At 55.9% G+C, this 17,445-nt stretch overlaps 1 protein-coding gene across 6 annotated transcripts in view; it reads right to left on the reverse strand.

Annotated features, from left to right (window-relative positions):
- SARDH (sarcosine dehydrogenase) overlaps positions 1–17,445 on the reverse strand; it is a 64,147-nt gene that overhangs the window by 29,256 nt on the left and 17,446 nt on the right. For all 6 annotated transcript variants that reach the window (XM_023516110.1, XM_023516111.1, XM_023516108.1 and 3 more), the window contains 6 exons: positions 14,118–14,207; positions 13,789–13,879; positions 11,534–11,675; positions 8,641–8,724; positions 6,765–6,878; positions 1,164–1,302 (listed from right to left, as the gene is read on the reverse strand). In XM_023516110.1, coding sequence (XP_023371878.1) covers positions 1,164–1,302; positions 6,765–6,878; positions 8,641–8,724; positions 11,534–11,675; positions 13,789–13,879; positions 14,118–14,207 — 660 coding nt within the window. The remainder of the gene's footprint in view (positions 1–1,163; positions 1,303–6,764; positions 6,879–8,640; positions 8,725–11,533; positions 11,676–13,788; positions 13,880–14,117; positions 14,208–17,445) is intronic.

Consider the following 17,445-nt stretch of genomic DNA (forward strand, 5'->3'; position numbering starts at 1 on the left):
AGGTGCATATAGATGGACAGCAGGGTGAGCAGGGGTGGTGCACGTGAGAGTGGGTGGTGGGTGGACAGGAGGGTGAGCGGGGGTGGTATGAGCAGGTGCATATAGATGGACAGGAGGGTGAGCGGGAGGTGGTGCACGTGAGAGTGGGCGGTGGGTGGACAGGAGGGTGAGCAGGGGGTGGTGCACGTGAGAGTGGGCGGTGGGTGGACAGGAGGGTGAGCGGGGGGTGGTGCACGTGAGAGTGGGCGGTGGGTGGACAGGAGGGTGAGCGGTGGGTGGTGCACGTGAGAGTGGGCGGTGGGTGGACAGGAGGGTGAGTGGGGGGTGGTGCATGCGAGAATGGGCAGTGGGCTCATGCACTGGCTGGACAGATAATGTCATGGGCTGAACTGCATCCTCCCAAAAGACATGTTGAAATCCCAAACCCCAAGACCTGAGAATGTGACCTTATTTGGAAATTTGCAGATGTGATCAACCATCCCCACGAGAAGGGGAGGACATGGGGAGAACCCTTGTGGGAACTGGCAGAGGCCGGGTGACGCAGTTGCCACCACAGCCCGGCCGAGGCTCCTGGGCCCCACCAGAAGCCAGAGAGGGAAGGAAGGAAGGGCACTCTCCGCCAGTCCCAGGTGCACACACTGAGTTTTGGCCTCCGGCTTCTGGAATAGTGAGAGATACATATCTGCTGTATAAGCCACCCCCTCGGTGACAACAGCCATGAACGTGCTTAAAGACAGGGATGGCTGAGTTTGTGGATGTGTAGGGGACAGAAAAGGAGGTGAATATCCCAAATGTTGGTTGGGATATACTTAGGCTGAAAAATTGCTCTTTATCTGGAAACTAATTTAACTGAGTGTCCTGTGTTTCTGTTTAATTCTGGCAACCCCACCTGGGAAAAGCATCCAGGGGACTGGCTGGGCTCCCACTCCTGTGCCAGGGGAGGTGGCGAGCAACCATCACGCATCCTTCCTGGGACATAGTTAAAGAAGGGATAGAAGGAGCATGGAGGGCCAGGGCCTGGGGCTGGGGCCTGGCCGACATGGGGAAGCTGGACGTTCAGGTTGCCTGGAGGAGATGGGGTCAGCTACCAGACTGTCTTGGTGGCCAGGGCTGTTTTGCCCATGACAGGATAGGACCATGCCTACCAACCCTACGCTCCACACCTGGGGGTCGGCTGACATCCGCAGAGAAGAGCCAGTCTGCAGCTGCCCTGGCGTCCGGCCCCACCAGATAGAACTTCCCGAAGTAGGACATGTCGAACACCGCTGCGGCCTCTCTGCATGCCAGACACTCCGCCCGGATCTGAAAAGTGCCGAGGTAGAATGCTGGGGGCCTTTGTGGGGTGCCTCCTCCTTGGGGGCTGGGAAAGCTGGGGCTCTCTCCCACACGCCTGCTCTGAGCTGACCCCTCCCTCTCCGCCAGCCCACACTACCCCCACCCAGCTCAGGAACTTGACATGATAGGAGTCAGGGGAGGGCCAGTGGTGGGCAGGTCACCCCACCATCCTGGGCCTCTCTCTCTGCTTCTTAGGCACAGCGAGTGCTCTGCAGGGTAGGTTACACGCTAAGCCATGGATCCAGGCCCACTAAAGGATTGAAATCACCCAGGATGTGTTATCTGACCTTAATGGAATCACAGGAGAAATCAGTAGCAGAAGAAAAATTGGAAAATTCACAAATAAGTGAAAATTAAACAACACTCTCCCAAAGGACCAATGGGTCAGGGAAAAAACCACACGGGGAATGAGGAACCACTTCGAGGTGAATGAAAATGAAACAGGACACATAACACTGTGGGGCGCAGTCGAGTGATGCACACAGGGATGGCTACGCCCTTCTGCACCTGTTCATAAAAGATCTCCATTCAATAACCTGAACCTCCACTTTGAGAAACTAGAAAAAGAGCAAAAGCAAGAAGAAGAAAATAAATAACAAAGATAAGAACAGAAAAAAAATGAAATAAGAATAGAAAATCAGCTAAATCAAAAGTTGATTCTTTGAGATCAATGAAAAGTGACAAACCTTTAGCAAGATTGACAAAGGAAAAAGATAGATGGCTCAAAGCACGAAGCCAAGAGTGGCAGCAGGTGCCACTGCCCACCTCACAGAATTGCAGGGGCTGCGGGGGCCGCTGCGAATTGTGTGCCAACAGATCAGACGTGAAATGGACAAAGTCCCAGAAACACACAAATTACTGAAACAGAATGAAGAAGTCATGAAAATCTTAATATAACTGTAACAAAAAACACATTGAATTAGTAATTTAAAACTCTCTATAAGCCCAGGCCCAGATGGCTTCACTTGTAAATTTAACCAAACATTCAAAGAAGAATTAATAGCAACTCTTCAAAAAAAAATTAAGAGTAGGAAATACTTTCCAATTCATCCTAGGAAGCCAGTGTTACCCTCATCCCCAAACCAGACAAAGTATAAGACTACAGACCAGTATCTCTTATAAATATATAGATACAAAATCCTCAGCAAAACACTAGCAAACTGGACCCAACAATGTAGAGAAAAAGATCACATACCACAATCAGCGGGATTTAACCCAGGAATTTAACATCTAAAACTCAAATGCTGTTGTGCACCACAGTAGGAGAACCAAGGACAAAAACCCTCTAAAAAGGTGTCGAAAAAGTCTTTAACAAAATCCACCTGTTCTTGATAAAAACACATAACAAACTAGGAACAGGAGGGGACTCCCTCGACCCGATGAAGGCTCAGACATCATGTAGCTGCCACTGCTCTCGATGAAGAAAGTCCAGATGCTTCCCTCTAAGATCAGGAACAGACAGGGGGGGTGTCCAGCCTTGCCACTCCCACTCAACATTGTCCTGGGGACGCAGTCGGGACAAATAGATAAGAAAACAAAAACAAAAGGCAATTCGATTGGAAAAGAAAAGGAAAAACATCTATATTTGTAGATGACATGATCTCCTATGTAGAAAATCCTAAGGAATCCACTAAAAAGCTGTTAGAACTAGTAAAATAGTTCAGCGAGGTGACAAGAAACAAGGTAAGTATATAAAAACACAAAAACGCACTGTATTTTGATATCCGCAATGAACAATTTGAAAAGGAAATTTAGAAAATGAGATTTTTAAAATGTGTTTTTACATTATCATCAAAAATGATAAAATGCTCAGAAATAAATTTAACCAAAAAGTGCAAAACTTGTACTCTAACAACTAGAAAATATTTTTGAAAGAAATTAAAGAAGACTAAAATAAATGGAAAGGTATCCCATGTTCTTCATCTCCGAAAGTGACCTACAGATTCAACACAATCCCTATCAAAATTTCGGCTGGCTTCTTTGAAGACATTGATAGGCTGATCTTAAAATTCCTGTGGAAAGTCAAGGTACCCAGACTCTTAAAAAGCAATCTTGGAAAGGAAGAACAATGCTAAAGGACTCACACTTCCTGATTTGAAACCTCCCTGCAAAGGTCCAGTCCCTGAGCCAGTGTGGCCCTAAGTAAGAACAGACATGGAGGCCAAGGAACAGAACTGAGAGGCCAGTAATAAACCTGCAAATTTACAGTCAGTTGATTTTCAGCAAGGGTGCTGAGACAATTCCACAGAGGAAAACCACCTTTTCAAAAAATGTGGTGGGACAACTGGATAGCCACAAGTCAAAGAATGAGGTTGGACCCTTCCTCACACCATGCACAGAAGTGAATCCTAGGAACCCTAGACCTACACGAAAGAGTGAAAAATATAAAACTCTTAGAAGGAAACAAGATAAATTTTTGTGACCTTGGTTTAGTTTCTTAGGCACGATCCCAGAAGCGCAAGTGACCAAAGGGAAAAATAGAGATGAATTGGCCACCACCAAAATGTTAAGAGCTGTGCTGCTAAAAAAACCACAAAGTGAAAAGACAACCACAAGATGGGAAAAGTGTCTGCACATTCTACATCCGATAGGGGACTTGCGCCTGAGCTCAGTAAGGGAAGGAGCGCACAATGTCAACCCCAGCAAAGGATGTGAATGGTCATTTCTCTAAAGAAGATCTACAGATGGAGAGCAGGTGCCTGAGAAGGTGCTCCACACCAGCGGTCATCACAAAACTGCCAGCCAGAACCACACCACAGGGACGCCATTCACACCCCCTGGACCATGACACGAGCAGGTGAGGATAGGGGAAACCACAGCTGCTCCCCACTATCCCTGCAGTGGGCAACATGAAGCAGTGTGTCCGCTTTGGAAAACAGCTGGCATTTCCTCAAAGTGGTAAGCAGAGTCGCCTCATCACCCATCAGGTCCAGTCCTGGCCAGATGCCCACGAGGTATGGAAACATATGCCCAGAAACTTGCACTAGACATTCTCGGCCGCACCATTCCTAAGCTTCAAAGGTTAAAACAACCAGGTGTCCACCAACTGATGACTGGATGAATGAAACGTGGTACATCCAGAAGACGGAATGGTACCATCTGGGACAGAAAGGGGCGAGGCAGGGACACCCACTGCAGCACAGTGGCCCCCGAGAGCATCACGCGAAGGGAGGGGCCCGTGACAGAGCACGCACCTTTTAAGACTCTACTCACTCGAAAAGTTCAGACTAGGAGAACCCAGAGCGGCAGAGAGCAGATGGGGGTCGCCTTGGTCAGGAGTGGGAGTTGGGCCATGACTGCTAATGGGCCTGGAGTGTCTTTGCCAGGAGATGAAACTGTTCTAAACTACATCATAGTGATAGTTTCACAACCATGTGAACTTATTAAAAAACATTGAACTGTGCCCTACAAGTGGGTAAACTAGGTGCCCTGTGAACTTTGTCTTAACAAAGTGGTTTACAGAGCCACACACAACATCTCTGCCTATGTCCCTCCCTGCCTCAGTTTATGAAGCCTCAGCCAGGTCTTCAAGGTCCTTGGTTGCCGCTGTTACTTCTATTTGGTTGTCCCTGTCAGGGCTCAGATGTGCCCACCTCATTGTCATTATTGAAAACAAAAATAATGACAGCCAGCCAGATGCAGTGGCTCACACCTATAATCCCAGCACTCTGAGAGCCCAAGGTGGGAGGGCTGCCTGAGCTCAGGAATTCAAGACCAGCCCCATCTCTACTAAAAATAGAAAAACTAGCTGGGTGTGGTGGCAGGCGCCTATAGTCCCAGCTACTCGGGAGGTTGAAGCAAGAGAATCGCTTGAGCCCAGGAGTTTGAGGTTGCTGTGAGCTGTGACACCACGGCACTCTACCCAGAGCAACAAAATGAGACTCTGTCTCCAAAAAAAAAAAAAAAGGAAGAAAGAAAAAAAAAAAAAAAAAGAAAAGTGACGACAGCACCGCTCCCTGGTCCTGGGTGGTGGCTGTGAGTCAGAGGGTCCATCTCCTTCCAGACGCCCCTCTGCACTCAGCGCCCTGTGAGGCGGGCGGAGCCGTGTCGACCCTGGCAGCTGACTGTGCAGGTCTCCTCCCACCCCAGGGAGGGGGTCCCCACTCAGGTCCCTCTGTCCCCAGAGAACTGGTTGTTAAATGGGCACCAGCATACCACCCAGGCTGTCTGGCCTCTGAGCCCCATGCGGCCATGCCAACTCCACCAGGCATCACTGTCCTTTAAGGAGCTCCCACCCTCTGTTGGACACCGTGGCATCTCCACCGGCACCGCCGGGGCTGTCAACCAAAACCCAGAGCAGCTTCCGGGGCTGACGCCATCTACCCAGCTAGGGAGTTGCCAAGGCTGAGAACCAGGCACGTTTCACGCTTTGGGGCTGCTGCAGGCGCGTTTGCGGAGGCTGGATGAAGCCACAAAGCCAAGTTGGCACCTCCCCTGAGCTCTCACATCCTGGAGGGCCACAAGTCTCACAGGCTTTGGAAGCTGTGGGTGCCGAGGTGCCAGACAGAGCCTGTGCACTCCCAAGAGGAGCCCGTGAGAGCTAGGCACGGAGAAGGCCGGCTGCACACGCAGCAGGAGGCCCCTCTTCCAGGGCCTCCAACAGATATCTCACCACTAGAGCAAGCTTGGGGGGATGGTAGGAATAAATAGTTTTTTCTCTTCAGGACTAGCTGCAGAATTCTCAGGGCCTGGTGCAAAATGGATATCTGGGGTGGTTGTTTAAAGATCACTAAGGCAGCAACAGCAGAGCATCAGCCCCAGTGCAGGGCCTGCCGGTGCCAGATGCCCCAGGGGCCGCTTCTACTAAAACCCCTCACAGTTGCCTTATAGTCTGTCCCCGGGCTCTGGGGACTCCGACCCAGGCCTCAGCTCTTCTCCTACATCAGATTTCTGGTGAGACTTCACCCCGCCTCTCTGGTATGGCAACACTTACAACCCTCTGGAGCAGCAGAGTCCACCCGTGACCACTTAACCAAATGGCTGGGCTGGCTCTGCAAAAGCTGCTTGGGACCCCTCACCTGTGCAGACTGCCAGTGGGCGCTGGTCCTCAGACTCACCTCCGCCACCCAGCGGAAGCAGGGAGCCAGGCCCTGGGTGAGGGGGTGAGGTGTAGCACCTCATCTGACCGAGCCCACGTGCCCACACTGAACAGACAACAGCACCTCCCACCCCAGCCCCCCAGCCTGCCTCAGCAGCCATGTTCACCCACCCCAGGCCTACCTGGTGGCCTAGGCACAGGTGGAGGGAGGAGAGAGGGAGAGGAAAACACATGATTCCTCCTCAAAACTGAGTCAGCCCCAAGGGACGGTGCATACTCCTGGAGAGTGGGAGAGACTCCTGGGCAGGAGTCCCTACAGGCCTGGTGAGGTTCCACTTGCACTGGGGGTGGGGATGGGGCCCTGACCTCCTCCTGGACCGGAGCTACACACCGTGTCGTGGTGGGGTGGGAAGTCGAAAGTGTACTCGTCTGCCAGAAGCCGACCGTAGGCGTGGTCCTCATGGGCCTGGTTCCCATATGCCCCATAGTAGTCATACTCCAGGACCTGGGGAGATCATGGACATGGTCTTCTCCCCTCCTCCCGCCCTCCACCCTCCTGAGGGTGAGCATGTGGACACAGGGGAGCTGAGCTGCGTGAGGGGCTTCAGGCATAGATGGTGGCACAAATGACACATGTGGTGGGGCTGAGAGCCAGTTCCACAGCTGGGGCTCAGGAAGCTGGCAGGGAAGCTGGGTCACCCATGCAGGGCTGGAGAGGACCTCAGGGGTCCCGCCTGATGCGGTGGGATAAATCTGGGAAGTGGCTCTTGGAGGAGGCGGGCGAGGTACGGGGTGTGGGGGTGGCTGCAGTGACAGCTCCAGATGCCGTGGCATGGTAATCCAGAGCCAGCTCCCACCATGGGCCAAACCCACTGGACATGCCTCATGCTTTTCTCAATGGCAGCCCTTGTAGGTGAGGAAACTGAGGCACAGAAGGTTAAACCTTGTCCGAGGTCACAGACAAGTCCCCAGTAGAGCAGGGACATGAACCTGAGTAGACACATGGGCTCCAAGGTCTGCTGTGGCTCAGCTCCCCAGCAATCTGTCCACCCGTGCATCTCCCCCGAACTCCCTCCTACCCCGCCCCCCCCGCCCTCCCACCCACATAGGCACAGGTGAGAATAGAGGTGCAGGCCGCCAGTCTGCGTCCCCCGCCCCACTCCCAGCCGCACGTTCTCTTCCTAGGAGAGGCTCTGGTGAGGCTGTGACTGCATCAGGTGATGCTCCCCAGCCCCAGCACACACCTTGGCAGCCAGGGAGGAGCCTTTCTGGCATCTCTACAGGGGGTCCTCTCCCTCCCCTACCAGGCTGGTTCATTCCAGCCTAGCAAGGATGTCCCAGCCCCTATAGCCCTACCAAGGTGTCAGGGAAGGTCATCCAGTCTCCTGGACTCCCAGGATGGCTCCTAGGTGGGGTGCAAAGGTTGCCCATCTTGGGACTAAGGATGAATTCCCAACTCCCACCCTGCCCCCTGGCCAGGCCAGGGAGTCGGGGCAGACAGGGTGGGGGCAGACACAGGGCTGTATCTAAAGGCAGTGTCTGCCCAGGCCCATCCTCCCAGCATGGTCCCTGGGGCCAGCAGGAGAAGGGCTGATGACTAGGATGGCTGAGGACACCGGCCTTAAGCCCAGGCCTCCTAGCCAGCTTTGGCTCCCATATTTGGCTCCCTGATGGTGTCCTGGGCACTGGACCTCATCCTGGGGTGTGGGTAGCCATGGGGAAGGACAGCGCTGCCTTGAGGGGACTGGAGAGGCAGCAGCAGGAAGGGGCCTCTCATTCCTACAATCTGGTCACAGGTACTCCCAGCTGGCCTTGGAGTATTACCCAGCCTAACCCATGGGCCCTGGCAGGGGCTTCCTAAGCAGGCCTGTTCTTACTCTTCTCCCCATAGATGGGTCCCTGGGAGGCCCCAGAGTCCCAGAGGCCAGGACTCTGCAAAGTCTCAGCTGAGAAGGGGACACTGACAGCACTACCCTTCTATTCCACAACACCCATAACATGAACTAGCAGTTGGAGCTGCCAAAAACAGACACTCACAAAATTATGGGCACATACCCATGATTCCTCCTAAGACCAGGGTGAGGGGTCTTCTGTGCTGTCCCCGGGGCACGTCCCTGCTCTGCCCACAATGCTCACCCACAGTGGCCACGGAGGGTACCAAAGGATGTGAAGCAGCTCCGTGGGGCCTGGCCTCCCCCGTGCAAAGTAATGGAGCCTCGTCCTGGGCTGGGTCCAGGCCGACTGGCCACACTGGACTTGTTACTCACCGGCACTGTGCCTCGCGGGTAGAACCAGCCTGGCCGCTCCCAGCCCTGCCGCTCCTGGAACACACAGCCTCGTCCGAGGAGCTCCTGGGGAGGAGACAGCAGTGCCCTTTACACCCTGCAGACACTGCGGAGAGCAGCCATGGCCACCACACTATATCCAGGGGGGCAGGTAGCAAAGGCCCCCACTCCCAGAACCAGGATCCAAGCCCAGGCTGCTAGCCCCCCAGAGCTCCCCATCACCCCATGCCTGACCCCAGGGCCCCCAGTCTATAGATTACCATCTACTATAGACTGAATCGTGCACCCCAAATTCACATGTGGAGGCCCAAGTCCCCAGTGTGGCTGGCTTTGGAGACAGGAGTGTGTAGTCCTAACCCCAAAGGGCTAGTACCCTGGTGAGAAGAGGAAGAGACCTCAGCACTTTCTCTCTACTGTGAGAGGACATGGCCAGAAGGCAGCCGCCTGTGAGCTGGAGGAGCCCTCACCAGCCACTAGATCCACCAGCACCGTGGTCTTGGACCTCCCATCCCCCATAACTGTGAGAAAACAGATTTCTCTTATTTAAACCTCCTGTCCAGGGCACTTGCTCTGGCAATTCTATCAGACTAGTGCACCAGAGAACCCACCCAGCAATCCCACTCCTGGCTGTGCCCAGGGGGACTGAAAGTGGGTCTCAGACACACACAGATCACACACGTTCACAGTGACACTATGCACAGCCACCACCTGGGGAACGGCCAGTGGCCGCCACTGACAAGAGGATAAGGTGCACGTGGTCTGTAGACAGTGCGATACTGTTCAGCCACAGAAAGCAATGGAATTCTGATGCATTCTACAGCTGGGATGAGCCCAGAAATCCAGCCGAGGGGAGGAAGCCAGACTAAGGTGACCAGATTTTAACATTGGTAAGGCGGGGACACCACTGGGGGGGGGGGCCTGACAACAATGCAAACTTTGAGAAGCAGTTCTTGATAATCACTTCTCAACAATTATTTGTTATTATTACAGTTTAACATTATAAAATTAACAAAAATAATCTAAAACTCATATCCTGGTGAAATAGCCACGTGGCAGCCGAAAGCCGTATTTTCCCTTCTTGTTCTCCCGCCCGTCCGTGCATTCTTTCCAAAAATTGGGACTTTTTAAAATGCTGCAGGACGCAGGACAAATTGTTAAAAATTGGGACTGTCCTGCCAAAAGCGGGACGTCTGGTCACCCTAAGCCAGACATAAGAGGTCACAGGTTGTGTGAATCCTTTATCTGAACTGAGCCCAACAGCAAATCCCCAGAGAACAGAGACAAGCAAGGGTGCCAGGGCAGGGAGTTCATGAAGGGAGAATACAGGGCATAGGGTTTCCTCATGGGGCCACGACAGAGTTCTGGAACTGGGCTGTGGTGGCAGCTGTCCAGCAGTGTGAATGGACACAGTGCCACTGAAGTACACTTGAGAAGTGGCTAAGATGGCAGAACTTAGGGCGTGCATACTTTACACAATAACAAATGTAATGGGCACAATGCAGTAATGCTATGGTGTCAGATTTCTTTGAAAATTAGTTTTCAAAGAAAAAGAATCCCCACTCTGAGGGCTGGAAGGGCCCAGAGCCCAGGGCCCAGGGCCCAGGGGGAGGCTGAGTCCGGCCCGAGGAATGAGTGAAGGCAGAGTGGAGGGGACTCAGGGGAGGAGAACCTCCCATGGTCAATTTGGGACCCCAGATAGGCCCCCATTACAGCAGTGGAGGGCACAAACCCACTCCCTTCAGGGAAAAGTAGGGACACCCCACCAGTCAGTGGCAAGGAGCCACCCAGGAAAGGAAGTGAGGGTGGGGGGAGGGAGGTCCCGCCATGTCTTCCTGGGGCAGAACCGCTCACTTAGGGGGGATACGTGGAGCTCGCTGCAGGTTGAGCGAACTCTGGGTTTTCAGGGGGGCTTCTGAGATGTCAGGATTGTCAAGGGGGTAGGGACAAGCCTAGGGACAGGGTGAGGAGATCCCAAGGCTGTGTGTGGCTCAAGATCATAGCTGGCCTACTAAGCCAGGCCAAGGGCCAGGGCACTCTGGGGACCAGTCCTCTGACTGCTGATGTCTCTGGGTCTCTTTCTAGTGGGGGGGAGTCAGCTAATACTGGGGTCCTTCTTGGAGCCAGGCACTGGAGTCCCAGATGTGAGAGCCCCTCCTCCAATTTAAATGCTCCCTCCCCTACCACCCATGCACTCAATAATGTGCAGGGACTGGTGTGATTGGACATAATCCTTGCTCCCAAGTAAGCAAAGTACCCAGGCCTGCAGTGCCTGCCCCCTGATCATCAGCCACCCCAGATGACAGGGCCAGGAGATGATCATCAGCCATCCCAGATGACAGGGAGTGGGGGAGTTGAGACGGGGCCAGGAGCATGGAGAAGAAGTTCACAGGTCTTCAGGGGCCCAGGAGTGCACACAGGGGCAGATCTGAGAGATGGGTACCTAACAGTGGGCTTCACTGTATATGTAGAAGTTCACCAGGGTGGAAGAGCACCCCCTGCAGGCTCTACAAGCAAAGTCCCACCTCCTCAGCATGGCATGGTCTGGCTGCCTCCTCTACCCTCCATGTACAACTGCATTCACCTGCTCTGTGCCCACCACCCAGACCCCCCCGACCCCACCCAGGCTGCCAGCTGCCAGGAAGGCTCAGGGCTGTGTCCTTGGGTACGGTGTCTCCTCCACTAGATGTCAGCCCCTTGGCTGCAGGGACCCGTTTCCACTGCATCCCTGAGCACTCCCAGCCCTGAGCCCAGGCCCAGCAGTCGGCTAATCCCGGGGAATGGACAGCTGCCTCGCTGCCCTGCGGCTGGGATGCACCTTGCATTTCTGTCACCCCAGTGGCCTGTGGACACCTGGGGGTCCAGCTGCTGGCGGTACCTCGTGTAGGGGGTCTGTCCTCATGTTACGTCCAGCCAGCGGCTCGTCGTGGGGGAACACGACAGAGTAGTTCTTGGCGTAGGACTCGTGGCTTCGCTCGCGGACCCAGCGGCGGTGGTCCGTGAGGGACTGATGGAAGCGCCTGCGGCAGATGGAAGGGCCTGGTCACTGCTTTGGGGACAGCCTGCCAGGGAAGGGCTGCTAGGGACCCAAGGCAAACCTAGGCATGTGTCCCCCACCAGAACCTCTACCCCAGCCTCAGGGAGCTCAGCCTCCATGTCCATGGGCCCATTACATGTAAGTTAGCTATATCTGTGCTCTGTGGAAGGAAGGTCAGCGTGACAAGGACCTTTCAGGTTTAGGGCCTGCAACATCCTGGAACACCAGTCCCCTCCCTCCTCAGCAAGAGAGTCTGCTTCCTGCCCTCCTGTGTGGAGGCAGGGTTGGGGTGGTGGCCTCACTCTCGACAGGCCCCCAGTTTGTAATTCCAAGGCCAAGTCAGGCCCAGGGCCTGAGATGAGCAGAGTCTCTGGGAGAGTCCCCAGCTGAGTGGGGAAGCAGCTGCAGGATCCAGACCCTGGGACCAGAGATGGTGTGGCCATGATCATTTTCGGTTGTCCCCTTGAGGCTGGGGACACATCGTGCAGCCACTGAACCCCCAGTGTTGTCCAGCTTCAACCTGGTGGGGCCCACACTGCTTTCCACCGAGCTCAGAGACCCCAAGGCTACACCTGTGCCCAGGCCTCTCTGTAGCCTCCGCCCATCAGAGCAGCTGTACCAGGCCCTTTTGCACAGATCCCCCCATGCCTGTGGTATATGGGCATGCTGTACCACACCCATGCACAGATCCCCCCATGCCTGTGCCCGCCCCCGATGCCGCCCATGCACAGACACCCGCCCTCAGCCAGCTCTGCCCTGTCTCAACTGCCCCCTGAAGGATGCCTCCAAGGCCTCTCTACACAGCTGCATCCTCAGGGGAGAATATGTCCAAGGGGAGGCCTGTCCAAACCTCACAGGGCTCTCTGATTCCTGGTTTGCACATCATTCCAGCAAGCAGATGGGTGTGGGGCTGTGACCTGGCACCTAACGAGGTGCTCTGTTCAGCTGCAGCCCTGGGCTGAGCGTCTGTAGGCAGCTCTGCTGCCGATACCCAGGCCACCTGCCCCAGGGCCACGTGAGAGGAGGCTGAGGCTGGGAGGGTCACAGGAGAGTTCACAGTCCCACAGCAAGGCCTCAGAGGAGCCTGCCTGTGCAGGGCAACACTGACCCTGAGCTGGAGGCATGCCTGTCAGAGTACGTGGGGCCGCAGGAGTGGGGACAGGGGACATGGAAGCTACTCTCTTCAGTTCAACAAGGAACAATTCATCCCAGGCTAACCCAGACCCCAAGGACTTTCCCCAGAAGTGACACCCATGCTCCATCCTGGCCTCTGGCAGGGCATCCCGTGCACTCTGAACATTGTTCCCATTTCACAGATGGGTAAATGACGGCTCAGAGAAGGTGAGGGACTGGCCAAGGGCCACACAGCTAACAAATGTGGGGCTAGAGTGATGGGGCTCATGTGAGACCACACATGCAGCAGCTGCTATGACCTGGACACATCTGTGCTGTGTAGGCCTTGGGACCCACACACACAGCCTGGGGGTCAGACACAGCCTGGACTCCATGTGGGCTCCTGGCTGGGCACCTCCCCCCGCCCCGGGCTTGTCTTCCTGGGTGTTAGATGAAAGAAGGGTCCTGAACTGACCTTCTGAGCTTTGCAAGCAGGATGACAAATAGGGAGAAACAGGCAATGGACAGCTCCTTTCTTCCCTGGGTCCTTGCCAGCCGGCTAAGGCCCCGCCCCCTTCCTCTATGCTCTGCCGCTCCCCTGCAGGGTCTGTGTCTGTCTCCATCATGCTGTCGTAGCCCGGGTGACAGACTGTCTCACTGGTGTGGAAAGCACTCGGGTGCTGGTAGCTGGTCCACTCTGGCGCATCAGACAGCTTTGTCAGTGACCATTCGGGCTGGAGACATCATTAGCCTCTGGAATCCTGGGTGCCCACAGCCAAGGCTGCTTGGCAACTTTCTGGCCCCAGGAGCACGGGGACCCCCTTTCCACTAGGTCTCGGCCCTCAGGTGTTTTTTCCTGTCTCCTGCCCCTGCTGCTGCCTCCTCCAGGAAGCCACCTTGGTTTCAGGGAAGGGTTCTTTCTACTGGGCCCTGGCTGTTCCCCCGCCTGTCGACCTGCTACAGGGCCCTGTGGGCATACTCGCCTGATGTCATAGCTGTACATGTCCTTCTCTGGACGCCCATGGATGATCCAGTGAGCCAGCTCCTGACCACAGCCACCACCCAGCATCATTCCTGGCAGGAGGAAACTGTAAGTCTGAGGGCTGCCCCAGTCCCCGTCCCCAAGTCCAGTTCTCCACAGCCCAGCACCCCTCAGCCTTGATCTCACCCCTGGGGTGTAGCAGGTTTCCAAACTGCCAACACCCCACCCCACCGCTTGCTGGCCTCCTCAGCCTCTCCTGTCTCCACCGCCATCAGGGGCCTGCCTTCCCCAGGAGCTCACCGGGGGCCAGTGTGTGCTGCCCAGACCCACCTGCGCTGTTGAAGCCGCAGCCCAAGAAGAACCCACGGAGTTCAGGGGCCTCCCCCATCAGGGGCTTGTGGTCAGGAGTGAAGGATTCTGAAAGGGAAGGGAGCCCAGGCATCTCCAGTGTGCATGTGCGTGTGGCAGGGGGGCTCCGAAGAGAACAGCAACCCAGGCAGCAGCTGTAGGCACCGCCTTCATCCAGACCCTCCCCAACCTCAAGACCCAGCTCAAGGCCACTTCCTCCAGGGAGCCTCTCTGATTGCTCCAGCCACACTCCCCAACTCCTCGGCATTGGCCAGGACCCCAACTGCCTGGTGGGGTCCAGGTCTCTCTCATGGCCACTGCTATTCTCCTGCTGACAAGGACCCTTCTTTGACCCACACACAACACTGTGCCCCCTTCACCGCACCACCATCCTGCTATATTACCACCAGTGATTCTTCACTTGTGCCTGCTGGACCACGCCAGGGCAAGGCCAGGTTTTGCTTACCACCCAAGGCCTAGCACAGGGGCCAGCAAATAGAGGCTCCTGATACATGTTGTTGAGGAATGAAGGATTGTAAGATGATCAGCTCTTTGGAAGAGGGGATCCAGCCTCTGTCCTATCCGCTGCCAGTTGGCCTTGGACAGAGGCCATAACATGGTGGGAGAGGAGCCCTGGCTGGACTTCGCAGCCCCAGTCATCAATTCAAACCCTGCTTCACCCGTTCCCAGCTGTGTGACATTAGGCTGGTCACCTCCCCTCTTGGGACAGGGGTGCTTACTACAGACCTCTGTGGCAACCCCCCCAGCATGTGCGTGGCCCCAGGGTGCTTCTGAACAAGACAGTCCTAGGCCTCAGGAGCTGATGGACAGCAGGGGAGGCAGAGAGCAAACACTCCAACAAGCAGGTGAGAGAAGGCCCGGGAAAGAGCGTACCACGGGATGAGGTGCCGGCGGCTCCCCGTTAGGGTACATTTGGTGCATTGTCACCATGGTCACCACCCTGTTACAGTGCAGATGAAGAAGCTGCTCAGCGTGGGGTCTGATGCCTATCAGTCATCTTGCTCAATGGAGGGTGACTGGGGCCCAGCCCTCTGAGGGGCAGCCATGGGGAAGCCGCAACGCTCCCAGGAGGCAGGAAAGAGCTGAACTCACAGACGAACAAAAGGCAGGGTGTGGGTGGCTTCAGGAGACAATGCAGGACAAAGGGGCAGGGCTGCAGGAGGGCGGGGCCCCAGTTAGTCTCCAAGTGCAGGGGGCTTGTGGAGGGCAGAGACCCTTGACCAAGCATTTGGGGCCCTCAGGGCCATGTGAGGCTGGCTGTAAGGGGCTCAGGCAGAGAGGGATTGATGAGGAAGGGTCCGGAGAAGGTAATGTCAGGTAGAAAGGTGAGGTGAGCCTGGGTCAGGTGTGGGGATGGCCAGGGGGCACTTCAGGAGGCTGGGGACTATTTGCAGGCCCAGGGCAGGCAAGACAGGGGTTCTGAGCAAGTTCCTAAGGAGGGAGGAGAGAGCCAGCAGGACAGCGGCGGGGACAAGGGTCTCTAGGATGTTTAGCAGATGACTCAGGCGGGGATGAGCAAGCCAAGGACGCACAGGATCTCCAGGCAGTGAGGACAGGCCTGGCATGCAGCTCTCTCCCTGCCATGGCTCTGATCTCCACAATTCCAGACCCAGAGCCCTGGCGGCCCTGGTCTCCCCAAGTCAAGGGGCCTGGGACTTCCCTGCTCTTTTCTGGAGGTCACAGGCCACTGACCATGCCTGGAGAGAAGAAATGCTGATGTTCCCAGGAAACCTCCCACCCCAGCTGGGAAACCAGCACAGAGAGTCCTCACACGCACATCTCCCCAAAATAGGGCCTCATGAGAGTGACGCTCCCCAGGCGTCAAAAGAGCCTCGGGCTACTGGCACCCTGGGTCTCTTCCAAGCCTGTCCCAAGAACAGGGGCGCTGGGGGGCAGTGGTGAGTCACAGCCCTCCGTGCCCACTCCCACTGCACACTGCTGCCCCACCTGCAGGGCCATCTGCACCCTGGCAGCTGTGCCTGTGCCACAGGCTTCTGAGGAGCTGACAGACCCCCGGGAGGCCAAGGAGATACTCAGTGAGGCAGGACTGAGGCCTGGACTCCTCGGCAGGGCACGGGAACCCTTCCCTCCCACTCCTGGCCCAGCCACTCATACCATGCAGGACGTGTAAAAGGTCTTTAATGTCCTGTTCCTTCTGCCCACTTCCACTCATGACACTCACTGCAGCCATCTGGGCCCTGGGTCCCTGTGTCTTATCCCCAGGCTGTCCCCTCAGCAAGTGCTCTGTCACCCACCAGCTGGCAGCACTGGGGCACAAAGCGACCGCTGACACATTTCCTTTGGAGGCAACACTGTGTCTCTCTGACCCTCTCTCACTACAGCCCTGAGGTGGGGCAGGGGCCCCCTTTCAGGAGGGAGTGGGACCAGTGTGACTCTGGCAGACCATGATGGGGGGGCTCTGCCCTAAACACAACGCTCACTTGCCCAGACACTGTCTATCCCTCCTTCAGGTAGCCACTCTGCCTCCTCAGGCTGTAGCACCACCACCCTGGGCCTCCCTTGGAGCACTCCCAGCGTGGTCAACTACTCGCCCTGGGGCTTGCCTGAAAATAAGGAACTCTGGCCCGGGGGTGCTTGCCTCCAGCATAGACAAGGGGGCCAGGTAATGAAGAATGAATGGCCACATGAACGAAGGCTGGACGTCCCTGTCACTGGCAGCTCCTGGGCTGACCCACACATGCAGAAACATTGGGCTCAGAGTCCCGCAGCCTTTACATCCAGCTCCAAGGACCTGGACCCTTCCTGCTTTCCAGAGAGCACCCCTTTGCCAAACCGCAGGCTGGCAGCCTCATGCCCCATGCCCTCGCCCAGCACAGAGCCTACAATGCCCCAGCAGTGGCCGCCAGGGAGGGGTCGGGGTGTGCATGGAACCCCTCTTTCTCCTCTAGCCTCCTGCAACTCTGCTCCCCTGGGGCCAGCAGTGAAGACCAGAGGCTTAGAGCCCTTCCCTGCAGGGTCCTGGCCACCAAGCCTTAAAAAGCAGATGAGGCTGAAGTAGAGTTGTGGCCAGGGCCCTGGGCTCTGGGAGCAGTGGGGGCTGAGGCCGGACACAGAACTGGGCTTACAGTGGCATGAGCATTGCATCAGGAAAGGTCCTGGCCCTCCTGTTCCTTGATCATCCTCTCAGGGCACTGGAATGGAGCCAGCACTCCCATTTTACAGATGAAAACACCAGTACCAGGGCCAGGGTGAGTCTGGGGGTGCTGCGCCCTGGTCAGGTCCCCTCCCTCAGCTCAGCTCCGTAGCTTGCAGAGAAGAGTAAATGCAG

Source organism: Otolemur garnettii, unplaced genomic scaffold (genome assembly GCF_000181295.1).
Source record: "Otolemur garnettii isolate 467f Iridium unplaced genomic scaffold, OtoGar3 scaffold00087, whole genome shotgun sequence".
NCBI lineage: Eukaryota > Metazoa > Chordata > Mammalia > Primates > Galagidae > Otolemur > Otolemur garnettii.